The 15,250-nt window shown below is 39.5% G+C and overlaps 1 protein-coding gene across 11 annotated transcripts in view; it reads right to left on the reverse strand.

Moving 5' to 3' along the window:
* Positions 1–15,250, reverse strand: part of ATP9B (ATPase phospholipid transporting 9B (putative)) — a 243,155-nt gene that overhangs the window by 161,424 nt on the left and 66,481 nt on the right. For 6 of the 11 annotated variants that reach the window (XM_064294374.1, XM_064294373.1, XM_064294372.1 and 3 more), the window contains 2 exons: positions 10,617–10,668; positions 4,609–4,716 (listed from right to left, as the gene is read on the reverse strand). In XM_064294374.1, the coding sequence (XP_064150444.1) occupies positions 4,609–4,716; positions 10,617–10,668 (160 nt within the window). Of the gene's footprint in view, positions 1–4,608; positions 4,717–10,616; positions 10,669–15,250 lie in introns of those variants that run through there. The other 5 variants (XM_010586683.3, XM_010586682.3, XM_003406239.3 and 2 more) reach the window with 2 other exon arrangements.

The following is a 15,250-nucleotide window of genomic DNA, read 5'->3' on the forward strand; positions in this document are numbered from 1 at the left end:
CCAGAATGCTCCTTAGAGGCAAGGATGGCGAGACTGTGTCTTACATACTTTGGACATGTTGTCAGGCGGGATCAGTCCCTGGAGAAGGACATCATACTTGGCAGAGTACAGGGTCAGTGGAAAAGAGGAAGACTCTCAAGGAGGTGGACTGACACAGTGGTTGCAACAATAAGCTCAAGCGTAACAACGATTTTAAGGATGGAGCAGGACCAGGCAGTGTTTCGTTCTGTTGTGCATAGGGTTGCTATGAGTCGGAATTGACTCGACAGCACCTAACAACAACAACATGTTGAAAACAGGTACTTCTTCTTTGTTTCCAACTTTCGCATTCTAATCACCAGTAATTATCAATACATCTTGACTGCATGTTTGATCAATTTTAGGCAGCAGAAGTTGGTAAAAAACTTCAATTTCTTCATCCTTGGCGTTAGTGGTTGATGCGTAAATTTGAATAATAGTCCCATTAACTAGTCTTCCTTGTAGATATATGGATATTATCCTATCACTGACAGTGTTATACTTCAGGATAGACCTTGAAAGGTTTTTTTTTGACAATGAATACAACGCCATTCCCCTTCGTCATTCCCAAAATAGTAGACCATATAATTGTCTGATTCAAAATGGTCAATATACCAGTCCATATCAGCTCATTAATGCCTAGGATATTGATCTGCAAGCATTCCATTTCATTTTTAAGGGCTTCCAATTTTTCTTGACTCATACTTTGGACATTCCATGTTCCGATTATTAATAGATGCTTGCAGCTGTTTCTTCTCATTTTGAGTCATGCCACATCAGCAAATGAAGGTCCCGAAAGCTTTACTCCTTCTGTGTCATTAAGGTTGAGTCTACTTTGAGCAGGCACCTCTTCCCCAGTCATATTTTGAATGCTTTCCAATCTGAGGGGCTCAGCTTCCAACACTGTATCAAACAATATTTCACTGCTATTCATAAGGTTTTCACTGGTCAATTTTTCAAAAGGAGGTTGCCAGGTCTTTCTTCCTAGTCTGTCATAGTCTAGAAGCTCTGCTGAAACCTGTCCACCATGGGTGACCCTACAAGGATTTGAAATACCATGGGATAGCTTCCAGCATCACAGCAACATGCAAGCCACCACTGTACAACAAATTGACAGCCAAGTCATTAGGGAAATGCAAATCAAAACCACAATGAGATACCACTTCACACTGTATTAGGACGGCTATAAGTTAAAAAAGGAAAATAACAAATATTGTCAAGAATGTGGAAAAATTGGAACCTGGAACCCTTGTGCACTGTTGTTGGTAATGTAAAATGGTACAGCTGCAGTGGAATATAGTTTTGTGGTTCCTCAAAAAGTTGAAAATACAATTATCCTATGACCTAGCAATCCTACTCGTAGGTATATACCCAAAAGACATCAAAGCAAGGACTCAGCTACATGTACAATGTTCACAGCAGCACCATTCACAACAGCCAAAAGATGGAAACAATTCAAATGTCCATCGATGGACAAACAGATAAACACAATGTGGCCCATCCATACAATGGAGTATTATTCAACCATGAACAGAAAAAAAGCCCTGACACATGCTGTGGCATGGGAAAATCCTGAAAACATTATGCTGAGTGAAATAAGCCAGACACAAATTTTGTGTGACCCCACTTATATGAGAAATCTTGAAGAGGCAAATTCATAGAGAAAGAAAGCAGACTAGAGGTTACCAGTTGCCGGGATGAGAAACGAAGCTTCTGTTTGGGGTGACGGAAATATTTTGGAACTAAATAGTGCGGAAGGTTGCACAACACTGAATGTAATTAATACCACTTAACTGTACATTTAAAAAAGCTTAAAACAGCAAATATTATGATATATATGTGTGTATATATAAATTTACATGTACATATACATACATAATCCATTGCCATTGAGTTGATTCCGACTCACAGCAACTCAAACTGCCCCAGAGGGTTTTGAAGGAGCAGCTGGTGGATTTGAACTGCCGGCCTTTTGGTTAGCAGCCAAGCACTTAACCACTGCATTGGCAGGGCTCCATATATAAATATATATATACGCATAAGTATTTATAGATGCATATATTTAACCATAATAAAAATAATTTAAAAACAGATTAAATGAGGAAAATATCAACCAAAAGTACTATTCAAACATCCAATCTCTGCAGTTAAGAGAGAAATACTGCATATAACTTAAGTTAGCTTTTAAACATTACACTAAAAAAACATACATTTTCCACCACCTGCAGAGATTACTTTCAATTGTACTGTCCCCATATTTATACTTGATGGCTCCCTTTACCTTTCTGTCAATGTTTGCTCTTATGCATCCATTTCATTTGGAATTATACCATGGATCAATGCGGTTCAAGACCAGGGTGCTTACGTGAATGGCTGACTGCACACGTGGTCGTTTAACAGAGCCCACGCGATGACATGTATTGGCCGGCTGCACTTCCTCTCCACTTCAGCAGTTAATTTCATCAATACCTTATCTCATAGCCTTTTCCCTTTTATCTAGAAGAAGAGAGTTTCTTGTGCCAAGTCAGCTTTCAGTAGTGAGCCCTACTGAAACACTAAATACAAGGTTTTTCCACTATTTTGAAACAGTTCTTTATCAACATTGAGAACGTAACTTTAACTATCCTGTATGATGGTGGTTTTAAACTTTAGAGGAAGACACAGGAATCGTAAGATGACTCAGCAACACTACTGTTACCGGGAGAAGACAGGTGGACAACTTTACAAAGTTTGTAACTGCTTGTGAGTAGTCGTCGTTTAGTAAAAAGCTCACAAATTCCACTTGTGGGAGTTCCTAAGTCACACAGCATCCAGAGAACATTGTCCCACAGAAATGGAGTCGGTTAGTTTTTAGATATCCACTATTGTTGTTAGTTGCTGCTGAGCTGGCTTCAGCTCATGGCAACCTGACGTGTAACAGCATGGAACGTTGCCCAGTCCTGTGCTATCTCGTTGGTATTTCTGAGTCCACTGTTGTGGCTATTGTGTCAATTCATCCCACTGAGGGCTTCCCTCATTTTTTGCTGACCCTCCACTTTACCAAATACAATACCCAAAGTGAGCGAGTCAGTATCTAATACAGCCTGTTAAAGATCACTTAATCCATAGCAAAGCTCAAATAATATATATGTACCATTTAAAAACGGTCAGCATAATAGTAGATATTTATAATTAAAACAATAAAAATAAAACTGAATACATGTAGTGGTGGGGAGGTTGTAAATGCAGGGATGTGGATGTACAAAAGTGAACTTATATCTTTAAAGAAGTAAGTGACTTTACAAAGACTTTACAAGGATTTTCTAGAAATATTCGGTAAGAACTTTGAATATGATTAAAAAAAAAAGCAGCACTATCAACATCTAAATTACCTTCAGCATTGTGGCTATAATTTTCCTAAGACAAGTTTACACATAACATTGCTGTTACATATTTAAAGAATATTTACTGAATACCTACTATACTGAAAGCACTATCCAAGGCCCAAGGTTCTTCCTGAACTTACTATGGTTACAGTTTAAAAAGTAAAGACACAAAGGTAACCAAAAATAAAAGAAGAAACACAGAGGTTCTGGAAGAAGCACGTGGTATGAGGTAGCTCAATCTCAAATTTGAAAAATAAAATTTATTTTTAATCATTTGGAGCACTCTGCAAGTCCATTTCAGAAACTGGATGGATGAAGCATTCCTGGGAAAGCCCCTAGAGGGGCGTGGGGGTGCGGTTCGACTGGAAAAATGCCTAAGATACACAGCTAAGTGAACAAAGACCAGTGACAGCACGTGTAAGGTATCCAGGAAACTCTCATTAGCAAAGCAGCACACTACCACTGTGAGTCCAGAATGGTCTCTTTTGCCAGGGACAGGGCTCTCTGGAACTTCAAGGGCCCAAAGGCCATGGCAAAAGGGACTAAAACTAGTGTGGGGGACAGGGTGGGAGGTGGGGTTAAGGACTGAGGTGAAGTGACAAGGAGAAGACCTGACAAAAAGACACATCTTGGGGTCGTATCTCACTTTAAAAACATCTTCCAAAGATTTCTGTGGGGAGAAGCCACGTTAAGACTCCAAATTAATGCAGTGAATCTTATGGATTCTCTCTTGAGTAGAAACTGTCCCACATGCAGCCCTCAGTAATGTGGGGAGTATATATATATATATATATATACATCCATACATATAACAGAAAATTACTTCTCTTTCCTCAAACAAGGGGAAGACTACTAATATTTATGGAGCACCTCCAATGGGCCAGTCACGATCCACACATGACATCTGCTGTCCTCAGATAGGAGATGCCATGGTCTCACCAGTAAGCAGAGTCAGAGTTCCATCTCAGGTCTATCCAACTCCAACTCCCCGTGCTATACAATGATATATATACAGGCAGTCCCCACTTATGATGGGGCTCCACTCCGATGACTCTGTCGTCAGTCAGTTCTGACATAAGTAAAATACCTCATTTTTCTTCAGTTTTCATTACTATTGCCTTTTACTATCAGTATCTTAATAAATCCAATCCTTTTTTTTTTTTTTGTCTTTGGGGGTTGGAAACATTATATATAAATTTACAGATATATTTTAAAACATACATACATACATACAAAAGTGGACAAAGTTGGCATTTTGTCAGTTGTGGTAATAACTGCACTTGTGGAAGGTTCTGGATCATCTGGATTATCCACAGGAATGGGGATGGTGTTTCTAGACAGAAAATTAGTGAGAGTTGTCTGTATGGTCCTTTTACACACTGCAACTCTGTTATGGAGTACATATTACTAATGTTAAGACATACAGATAAACAAAAAACAAAAACAGATGGTCAATAAGTGCAGTTCACTGCTAAATCGAATATGTTGTATGTCGGGGACTACCTGTAATTCAGTCCCCCCACCTCAGTACTTTAGCTATCATAGCTGATTTTTTGAAGAGTTTGAATTATAATATATAACACCAAAAATGTAATTTTCTCTAACCATTGCTGTCAACTGCATATTCGAATCTTCTTTTCCATCACTGAATGACATCCACGGGAGATCTCACAGCTCTGCAGTCACTGCAATTTAGAAATTCAGCCCAGCTCAAAATTCTACTCTTCCAATACACACCCTCCTGAAAATGGGGCCATAGACGAGAACTCGGAAATGAAGAAGGTGGGGCCTGTCACTCATTCTTCCACTGGTCCATCTTCTGGGTCCCATTCACCTCTGGGTGTCAGGAAGGAAGGATGGGAGCAGAGGGGAAAATGCCTCCCATTATACTAAAGTCACAATAACCCTCTCTGGTGTCACTGCTCCTCCGGGTTTGCCCTCCTATGGCAGAGGCCCAAAAGCGAGGCACACACTTGAATTCTTTAGGAGGCTCAGAGTCAGACACCTCCTCGTGTTTTCCCTGCTTAGAGCTGGCGGTTTCTTGGATGTGTAGATCAATGTTTTCTCATCAATGTTTGGGAAGGTTTCAGCTACCATTTCTTTGAATACTTTTTCTGCCTCATTCTCTCTCTCTTCTTCTGGTACTCACATTATACATACGCTGGTATGCTTAATGGAGTGCTGAATTTCTCTGAGCCTCTTTATTTTTCTTCATTTTCGCCTTTCTGTTCTTGGGAATGCATAATCTCTATCAATCTATCTTCAAATTCATTGGTTCTTTTCCAGTTCAAATCTACAAGTGGGCGCTGAGGGGCAGGGGGCAACCTGTGCCCCACAAGGTGGCTGGGGCTGGGGCTAGCTGGTGCAGGCGCAACTGGGGCCCCAGTAACCTTGGGCTGACAGAGTTAGTGCCTGTGAGTGGAAGCTGGGTGTTGGACAAGCCTACTGGGAATAGCACTTCTGTAACATAAAAATGGATCTGGGTAAAATAAGAGCCCGCAGGCTGGCCCCTCCCAGGTGAAACTTTAGCTTTATCCTGGGGGCTTCAGGGAGAGGGAACCCCTGTGTTCTTGGCCGCACCAGCTTGGAGTACAGCTGGAATTCACGAGGAGCTACAATAGGGAGGAAGGTAGTAAGTGATGGCTCAAATGCCACAGACTCCCTTTAGTCTTTGTCTGAGAAACACTACAATAATTTCTCTCAAAATATCCATAACTGAATGCTTAAGATTTATCTTTAGGCATTCTCTTCCATAGGGGAAAACAAAGTTCTTTACTGGTTTTCAGCCAGGGGTAATTTTGTCCCCCAAGGGACATTTGGCATCGTCTGGAAACATTTCTGATTGTCACAAGAAGAGGTGGGAGTAGAGCTGGTCCTGGCATCTAGTGGGTAGAAGTCAAAGGTGCTGCACGACATCCTAAATGCATAAGACAGACTACAACGACAATGAAATATCTCGCCCAAAATGCCCATTGTGCTGAAGATGAGAAACCCTGCTCTAAGTGTATACACAAAAAGATGGTATCATATACTGGGACGGGCCAGGCCATCCTGGGTTGAATACTAGCCCCATAATTTACTAATTGGTTCTACCTGTCAAGTTATTTTACCTTAATAAACTCAAGTTTTTTCATCTACACTTACCTTGGAGGTATGTTGTAAAACTTAGAGGAAAAGTACTATTAAAAGCCTGTCAGTGAATGGCATACACTAAGAATTCAATGAATGGCAGCTAAGTACTCAAATTTGGGAAAATGGTTCAGGAGACGATGTAAGAATATCTCACGAAGCTGAGAGTATCCCTTACTCAATGCTCTAAATGAAACTTGGTCAAATGCAAACCACATCCACATCACACACTCGTTTTCCTTTGACTCCTAGAAGAAATGTAGTGTGCACACTTGGAAGTATTCTCTTATTTCCTTTCTTTGCATAAATGCCAAGTTATGTTTCTGACAAATGCCCAGACAATGGATTTTCAACTAATAACAGCTACCAGCAATTCAGTGCCCAAAATGTGCTATAAATTTAATTCCTTTATAAACATTATTCCTAATCCTTTTAACTACCCTGCAATGCCACCATTATTATTGCCAGGTTCCAAGAGGTTAAGCCACTTTCCCAAGGCATACAAAGACCTAGAGCTACAAAGAACATTTCCGACCATCTGATTTATCATTTAAAAATATATTCAGGAGACCTCAATCTGACCTTAGTCTAATAATGTAAACAACTTTTGTTATGCATTACTTCATCAAAAGACTTATGATAAGGCAAACACTTTCTACGAGCTGATGAAAAAAATCACAAGGAAATTTTTAGTGCATGTTATTCTGGAGTTAAACCTTTTTTCTTAATTTTTCCTCTTTAATATATATGTGTGTGTTCTGAAAATATAAAAGCAGCTTAAAATGAACTGGATACTAGTTTCTGCCTGACACACACTTTGAGGCTTCAATGCTGCTCTCTCTGTGCTAGGTCCTCTTTGTAATACATACAATGAGAAAGGGTGAGAACCTCTACAGCCTTTACTTTTTAACATTCTGTGTTCCTGAAAGTGAAACCAATACCCAGATTTCTCTAAAGAAAAAAACCCATACTTCATGTTTAAATAATTATATGCCATTTTAAAAACTTTGAAAAAATGGCACATTATTCACCCTCAAATAGAGTTAACATTACTAACCTCTCAGTAAGTGATGTGATTTAGAGTGAGAATATATGAACTGTGGCGAAATAAGAAGTATGGCTGACTTGACTTGTCTTAAAAGAACTATAATAATTTTTTAACAGCAAGCACTAGCTACAACTGATGCCAGTTAAGGTTCAGCAAAAATGAATTATTAAATTGGTCTGCTTATATCCTATTACAGGCTTCTTATGAATACTTGATTTTATTTTGTATAATTGACAAGAGTTGACAGGAAAGGATAGGTTTAATGACAATCAAATTAAGATCAACCAGTATACGTGTCACACCCGAGAGCCTGCACTGGTGGTGATGAAGTAATTGATGGGGCTTGGTGAAACAGAGCACACGAGGCTGTCATATATCGTAATAAGTGACCCTGTAATATTAGTCGACTGCCTGCAACAGCTCACAAATCCAATAGCTCTCAAAGAGATGAGCTACAGTATATGCCCAACAAAAGAAAAATAGACATTGACTTTGCATATATAATACCAGATCGTTTGCCACTAAACTTAATTTTTAAATCATTTATATGACTTAATGGCTCTGCATGAAATTTTTAAGCTGGTGGCAAGATGAATAGCACCACAGAGACAACGTGGTTGAGCGCATGTCATTTACCTGGCCCGCGCCCCCAACAAGTTAAAGCTGAGGTCCTGCAATGTGTCCCAAACACTTCAACTATATTGTCATCACTTAGGAGACAAGTGCAAAAGATATTGGCATTTATAAGAGATGGATGAAAATTAGTTCTAAAGCATTAATTTCTCTTAATACCCCTAAAAGAATTGTGTTCATTCAGGAGATATTTGATCTGAATTAAGAAACTGATGAAGCCATTGATTAATTGGAATTTAAGCCATCAGTCACTAGATCCATCAGCAGCTTCATTTCCATTCTGAACAATCAGCTGATGGACCAGTGAAATGCCCCGTATGAACAGTCAACAAGAGGCCACCAGGCAGCTCATGGCCTGCGCTGACGAGTGTCAGCTGCTTATGTCCTCTCTGAGCATGCTGCATGTACTGAGGACCCCCACACTGGCTAAGGTTAAGATCTTTATTACAATGTAGTACAAGGATTTTCTGAACTGAAACTGGAAAGCAATAAAATAATATTCAGAGAGTTAGCAGATACACGAAAAATTCTGAATGTTTCCATTTTTGAAAGCTGTGCAATTTAAAAACCGAAATAATTACTTAAAATGAAATACAGAATTTCCCAAACTAAGAATCCTTGATAGACAGCAGTATTGTAACAGAAACTTTGGGCAGCATGGAGCTATTTGGTCCATTTTATAAAGAGAAGAAAATAGTATGAAACACCAACATGGTTTCCTAGTATCTGCCTATACGTAATTAGTAATTCTTGCCTCTGGGTGGACTGGACCCTCCCTGCTTTGGGCTAATAGCTGAGTGTGCTCACTGTCTGCACCACCCAGGGACACCATGACTACACTACAGGTAAGTCTCCCTGCAACAAGGAAGAGCAAGGCAAAATCAGAGCACAAGGAAGCCTAATATAAGCCATCCACTAGGATATGATGTTATTTCTCTGAGGTCAGCATGCTATGGAGGATCTCATTCCCCTAATGCTCTATACTCCATTCAGGCTTCGCCCTCCCACCGTGCCACACCCATGAGGTCCTGAGAGGCATTACGAGAAGTCCACCTCTGGCGTCAGACTACAACCTGAGGGCATTTACATTCTCAACCCTCACCTTCCTCCTCTGAAAAGTGGACAGAGACCCCTTTCACCCACCACGGCTGTCTGTCCAAACCGCAGATGGGGCTGCCTCCTCTACTTAAGTCTTCCATGCGTCCCCGGCCTGCTCGGCACAGTCTGTCCCAGTTTCCTTCTCCTGTCTCATCTTCTTTCTTTATGCTCCCACACAGCGCAGGCTCCCCCAAATGCCGAGCCCTCTTACACTGAGGAAACTAATCACAACACCCCTGCTGCCATGACTGCCTGCAAAGGGATCACCCTGACTCCAGCCATAGCACAGGGGCACGCTGTCCCCCCACCCCCCCACCCCACCACCCTGCAGCAAGAGCAAGGCTGCTATGCACCTCCCCTGGCATCTGGACAACCTTGGGACTTGCTCTGGAGTCTGGGACACTGGAGATTGCAAAGCACCGAGGATAGAAGGTGGGCCAGAGGAAGAAGAGACCAGGTAGAGAGAGAGAAGCCACTTGCAGGGGAACTGAGGCATTCCAGCCATGACAGAGTACCGGTGAGGCCATCTTGGATATTCCAAACCCAGGTCAGCCAACTCTGCTGACCCTCTTCAGCCCCAGGTTTGGGAAGCTCGCTAGCCAGCTGGCCCTCAGGCATGGCACATCCCAGCAGAGGCCCTGGACACCAGGGTACAGAGACTAGCCACCCCACTGAGTCTGCCATCCAATAACTGAGCAGTAAGATGGCTCTCGTACGCAACCACGCTGTGGGGAAGCTTGCTCTGCCGCGACAGCTCTGAGCCCATGCCATCCCACTGCCCTCTGCTTCCCGTTAAAAGTCATGGCTGTGTAAGTGTCATTTTCATACGTGAAACCCTCCTCAGCTCACCTGGGCAAACCTGTCTGCTTCCTCCCCACAGCCCCAGTGTGTCCTTTCATCTAACCATTATGGCTTCTGCGGAGTCCACATGTGCCCATCTATAAATAGACCCTGAACTCTCTCAGGGTAGCAACTAGGTACTGCTCCCTATTGTATCCTAGGCAACAGCTACTGCCTGCACATGATATGTTGTAAGTAAGCATTTATTGAACTGATGGATAAAATTCCAACATCGTCATCATATTAATTAGATCTCAACATAAACTTGAATAAAAACACTCAACAGATGGATAGGTTCTGGTAGGATTGGATGTTTTTAAACACAGTCATCTTTTAAAGTAACAAACGTGATTCTGAAATTAAGGAATTCAATATGTGTATATTAGCCAAAAAAATTTTATAAGCATAAATCTTTTTCTGTCTTTCAAAATGAAAATTTAACTGCCAAAGTACCAAATCATCACTAACATTAAAAAAAAAAATACCTGCTTTTTCTGAAGTCCTAAGAAATACCATGTCCGAAGGAATTCTTTGATTCTGCAAAAAAGCATAAAATATATCATCAACACGATTCCATTCCAAAGTAGAAATAGCTAGTAAAAGCAACTAAGGTAATATAATAATTTCATGCTGAAGTAATCAGCATGTACCATCTGTAAATCAAAAATGACTATTTTAATTCATATTTCAGTTGTGCCTCTAAGATGTTTTCCCCATTAATGAGCCATATAACTGGCATTTACTGATAACCTGAAAACTGCTTCATTCGGAAAAATGTTAAACACTGCCATTTCTGGGCCTCTGTTGTACCCTGACACGTATGTATAATATAGCAGCTACTGCCTTATAGAAAAACCATGTCTCCCTATTAGACTAAAGAACCCAGTAAAGTGAAGCTAGTGTTCTCTGCTTCTTTAAGCCATTCAACGCCTCCCATCATAAATGAGACAGCAACTACCAAACACACGAATAAATGTACTACTGAGCAAACACATAAGCAAACAAAACACAAATATGAGGAGGTATCTTTTTATGAAACAGAAAAGGAAAAATCATTATTACTAAAAGTTCTATCAAATGAGAAAGCTGTTTCAACCCACAGAAAAGATGCATAATTTTTTTTCATACTAATTTCATGAGATACATATACTTTTTGAGATTAAGTAAAGGTTTATATACACATGATGAAGGCACGGCTCATTTTTTAGTCGACAAGTAATATAAACATACACTAAGTTATTAAGTCTGAAAGAAGATATATTGTAGGATAAAGCTATCTTTTTCTACCATAAAATACGACTGGCCAGTTAGGACCTAAAGGGCCTTTGGGTCAAGGACAAAAATCACAATGAAAACTAGAAAATATTTTAACCTGAATGGTAATAAAAACTCGAAATAGCAAAGTCATGCTAAGAGGGAAATATACAGCCTTAAACGCATATCACAGGTAATGTGCCATTTCAACATTTTTCCTGTCTTTGTCTTGGCGTGGGTTTCTCTAGGTTTACTCTGTCAGGGTTAATTCAGCTTGTTATCTGTATGCTTCTGTATTTGGCCAAATTTCAGATTTCAGTCACTATTTCTTCAACATTCTTTCAGCACCAATCAGAGTTATTTTTGTTGAGAGAATCCACAAAGTCACTGGGAAATAACAAAATTGCAGGTGTAAAGTTTTAGTGGTTGCCCTGCTAGCTTTACATCCACTGAGTTCATGGCAGATTTCTTACACGGAAATGTGAGAAGTATATGGGGGTGTGTAGCTGAACCGAGAATACAGCCTTTCCCCACTGAAGCGTTACAGGACACACTTCAACAGCTGGCACACTTAGCCTGCCAACTAACAGCTAAAACGTAACTGGTGTTCTGAAGCTGCCTAACGACTTCAGAACTACTCCAAATAAATTCAATCCCAGTACCACCAGTGAGATTTAGGTAATCTTAGCCTACCTGAAAATAAGATTTGCTTCTGACTTGTCTCCTGTAAGTGCAGATACATCTTTGCCCTCATACATCAAAATTACGCCTTAATTACCTCTAAACTGAATCCAGAGATTACGAATTCTTAAGACAGAACCTGTATACTGAAAATGTTTTTTGTTTTATTAGGGACTCACATTTGGTGATACTGAGGCCTGTCATGTGATCCAGAGACTGAGCAGGTCTCTCCCAGTCAACAAAGAAGGCCACTGGCTTCCTAACCACCACTGAGGTCATCAACCAAAATAAAGCACCAGGATGCACCTCTGTCAGAATACAACACAAAAGTTCTGAAATGTCATCTATCATACAACTTTGAAGACCAGGGTACCAGTCTTTCACTTTAGATATGTGTGGCAACTGGAATGCTAGAGAAGTTTACATTAAAAACAAACAAACAAAAAAAAGGCCAAAAGCAAAACAAACAGAATATCCACCCTCAATGGAGAACCTTCCTGGATATTTTAACCTTTCAAAAACAGGTACTTCGTGTTTCACTTCAGTGAAAAGCGAAAGGGGTCACTGCCCTGTGTTTCTGAATTAACTGTGCTAAGCTGTCATGGAAATGTGGTCAGGAAACCAGGGTTTATACTATAGTCTAAGCCAGTATATTTCAAACTGTGGATCACTTTCCCAAAAGGACTGTCAAATCAACTTTTTTTAATTATAAGGATAAAGTAGGATAGGATAGGCCATGTATATGAGATCAATTGTATCAATTATGTTGTACACTTTTACTTTTTAATTGAGAATCTTAGTAACATTTGGCACTAACAAGAAAAGTTATTTATTCCTCTTTTAGAAATTCATATTTATAAGAGAGAGAGCGGGACTCGTGAAACTTTTGTTTTAGTTGCATATATCTGCATGTACTGGCTCCTGATATAAAATGTAGTTCTTATTGTGTGATTTTAAAAGTTTAAATGCCACTGCCTTAGGATGCACCAAAAACAGAGAATAGGTTACAATAACTGTTTGTAACAGGAATGCTTAGAAAATGTTACATCTGTTGTAGCCTTAATTGGATGCACCATTGAACTTTCTTGTCTTGATTCTAAACAAGGCATGAACATTATACCCTTAGAAACTAATTGGGATGGAAAGGAAACGTTGGAAATAAGGGTCAAGGGATCTTACACAGAACTACATTTTAGAAAAAGTACTGCCAAGGATACAACATAAAGGAAAGGTGCGGAAGCAGAACATTACATGTGGCGTATTTAATCCTCTTCTGCCTACTTCTATTTCTGTATTTTCATTTTAAACTTTAGGCCTATTCTTTTCCTTGGCTCTTACTTATTAAATTGCATTACCTCAGAAAAATGAAATAAAATGTTCTTTAAAAGCAGACCTTCGTGAACCTACTTCTGATCAAGTGTTAAACTGGGGGCATTCGTAACGGGGCTGATCTTTATCTCCTACACGTCACTGTCCAGTGAAGATACTCAAAAGGAAGGAAACCATCCTGTTTGGTTTTCGGTTCCAAGGAGTCTTTTAAAGCACTAGAACTTCAGAGATTGGTGCTATGTCCTGTAAAATGTAACCTTTAACTTCTAAAAGTCTCTAAGTTGACATGTTTGCCTCAAAGCTTAAACACCTCTAAGGTTTCTTTTGTTAAGCTGGGAGAGGATCTTTAGAATCACGTTCGTCTCCCCACAAGCACAAAAGTATATAACCTTTGACACCAAATGAATTTTTATTTAAACATTTTGAGAGCCCTTATCTCATTTAAAATAAAATTTAGAAAATCTAGAATATTTTGATATTATGCAAGTAGCTGTTTATGTTATATGGTTTATATCACTTAACGCTTATTTTTTAACAAAAGGCAGCTTCTTTGGGAAAAACTGAAAAATAATGAACTATTACAAATAGTGGAAACCCTGGAGGCGTAGTGGTTAAGTGCTACGGCTGCTAACCAAGAGGTCAACAGTTCAAATCTGCTAGGCGTTCCTTGGAAACTCTATCGGGCAGTTCTACTCTGTCCTATAGGGTTGCTATGAGTCAGAATCGACTCGATGGCAGTGCGTTTTTTTGTTTGTTTGTTTGTTTTTAATTACAAATAGTTTCCCTTAAAAGTCAAGTCCTTAATATTGGGCCTAAATCAGAAAAGCTGAAACTCAAGGCTTTCCAACTGAGACACACTTACTGAAAATATATTAAGTGTGTGAAAGTTAATTAACCTAAAGGAAGTGGCTCTAAGAATAATTTTGTTGCTCAACATTAGTGTCAAAGCAACATAAAATATATATAAATAAATACATATAAATAAGTAGACTTCATGATTAGTTGCAGTATTCTTTTATTCAATAAAATATTTGAGTACTTGCACTGTGCCAGGCTATAAAGTTTAAAAAAAAAAAAAAAAGCCTAAGTAAAAAACCTAAATGAATTAGCAAGAATTAGCAAACAGTTAATGAGTTCACATCACTCCCTTGCTTAAAATCTCATATATAGGCTTGCCAACTCAGAGAGAAGATAAAATCTCAGGATAAGACTCTTCAATATGCTTAGCACAACATACAAAAATCTGAAATTATCTGGGAAGCCATTAATCTAATCAGTCTTTGAAATACCAACTCTACTCTGGCCAGGTAAGATAGCTTAGAATTCCCTAAAGGAGCCACACTTTGTACTGCTACCAACACCTTCTCCTGAAACCATCTTTTCAGGTGAAAATCTCTTTTTACCTTAAGTGACCTCCTCCTCCTTTTTACTATGTCATATTTAAAATGCAACAAAAAGTACACAAAATAATGCAAACACCAACACACCAGCAGAGCTTATGGTATAAAACACTAAGAAAGCGGCTGCCCCTTGTATGCCCCTTGCCCCACCCCAGAGTAACCCCTAGTCTAAATACTCATGTTCATTTCCTTGTGTTTCTTCAGGTGTATTGTACGTGTACTCATTGCTAACAATACTCCTTTGAACCTCTGAAGTTTCACATAAATGCTATTATACTGTTTTTCTATTCTTATGCAGCTAACCAACTCTCTTCTCAGAATCTGAGTCCTTCAGGTTTTTCCACACTGAGGGGTATAGCTTAGATCGTTTCAGTCACTATTTAGTACTCCAGTGTCTGATTTTTTTTTCTAGTTTATTTAACTGTTCTCTGTTGATGAATATTTCAATCATTTCT

The sequence above is a fragment of the Loxodonta africana genome, chromosome 11 (genome assembly GCF_030014295.1).
Source record: "Loxodonta africana isolate mLoxAfr1 chromosome 11, mLoxAfr1.hap2, whole genome shotgun sequence".
Lineage (NCBI taxonomy): Eukaryota > Metazoa > Chordata > Mammalia > Proboscidea > Elephantidae > Loxodonta > Loxodonta africana.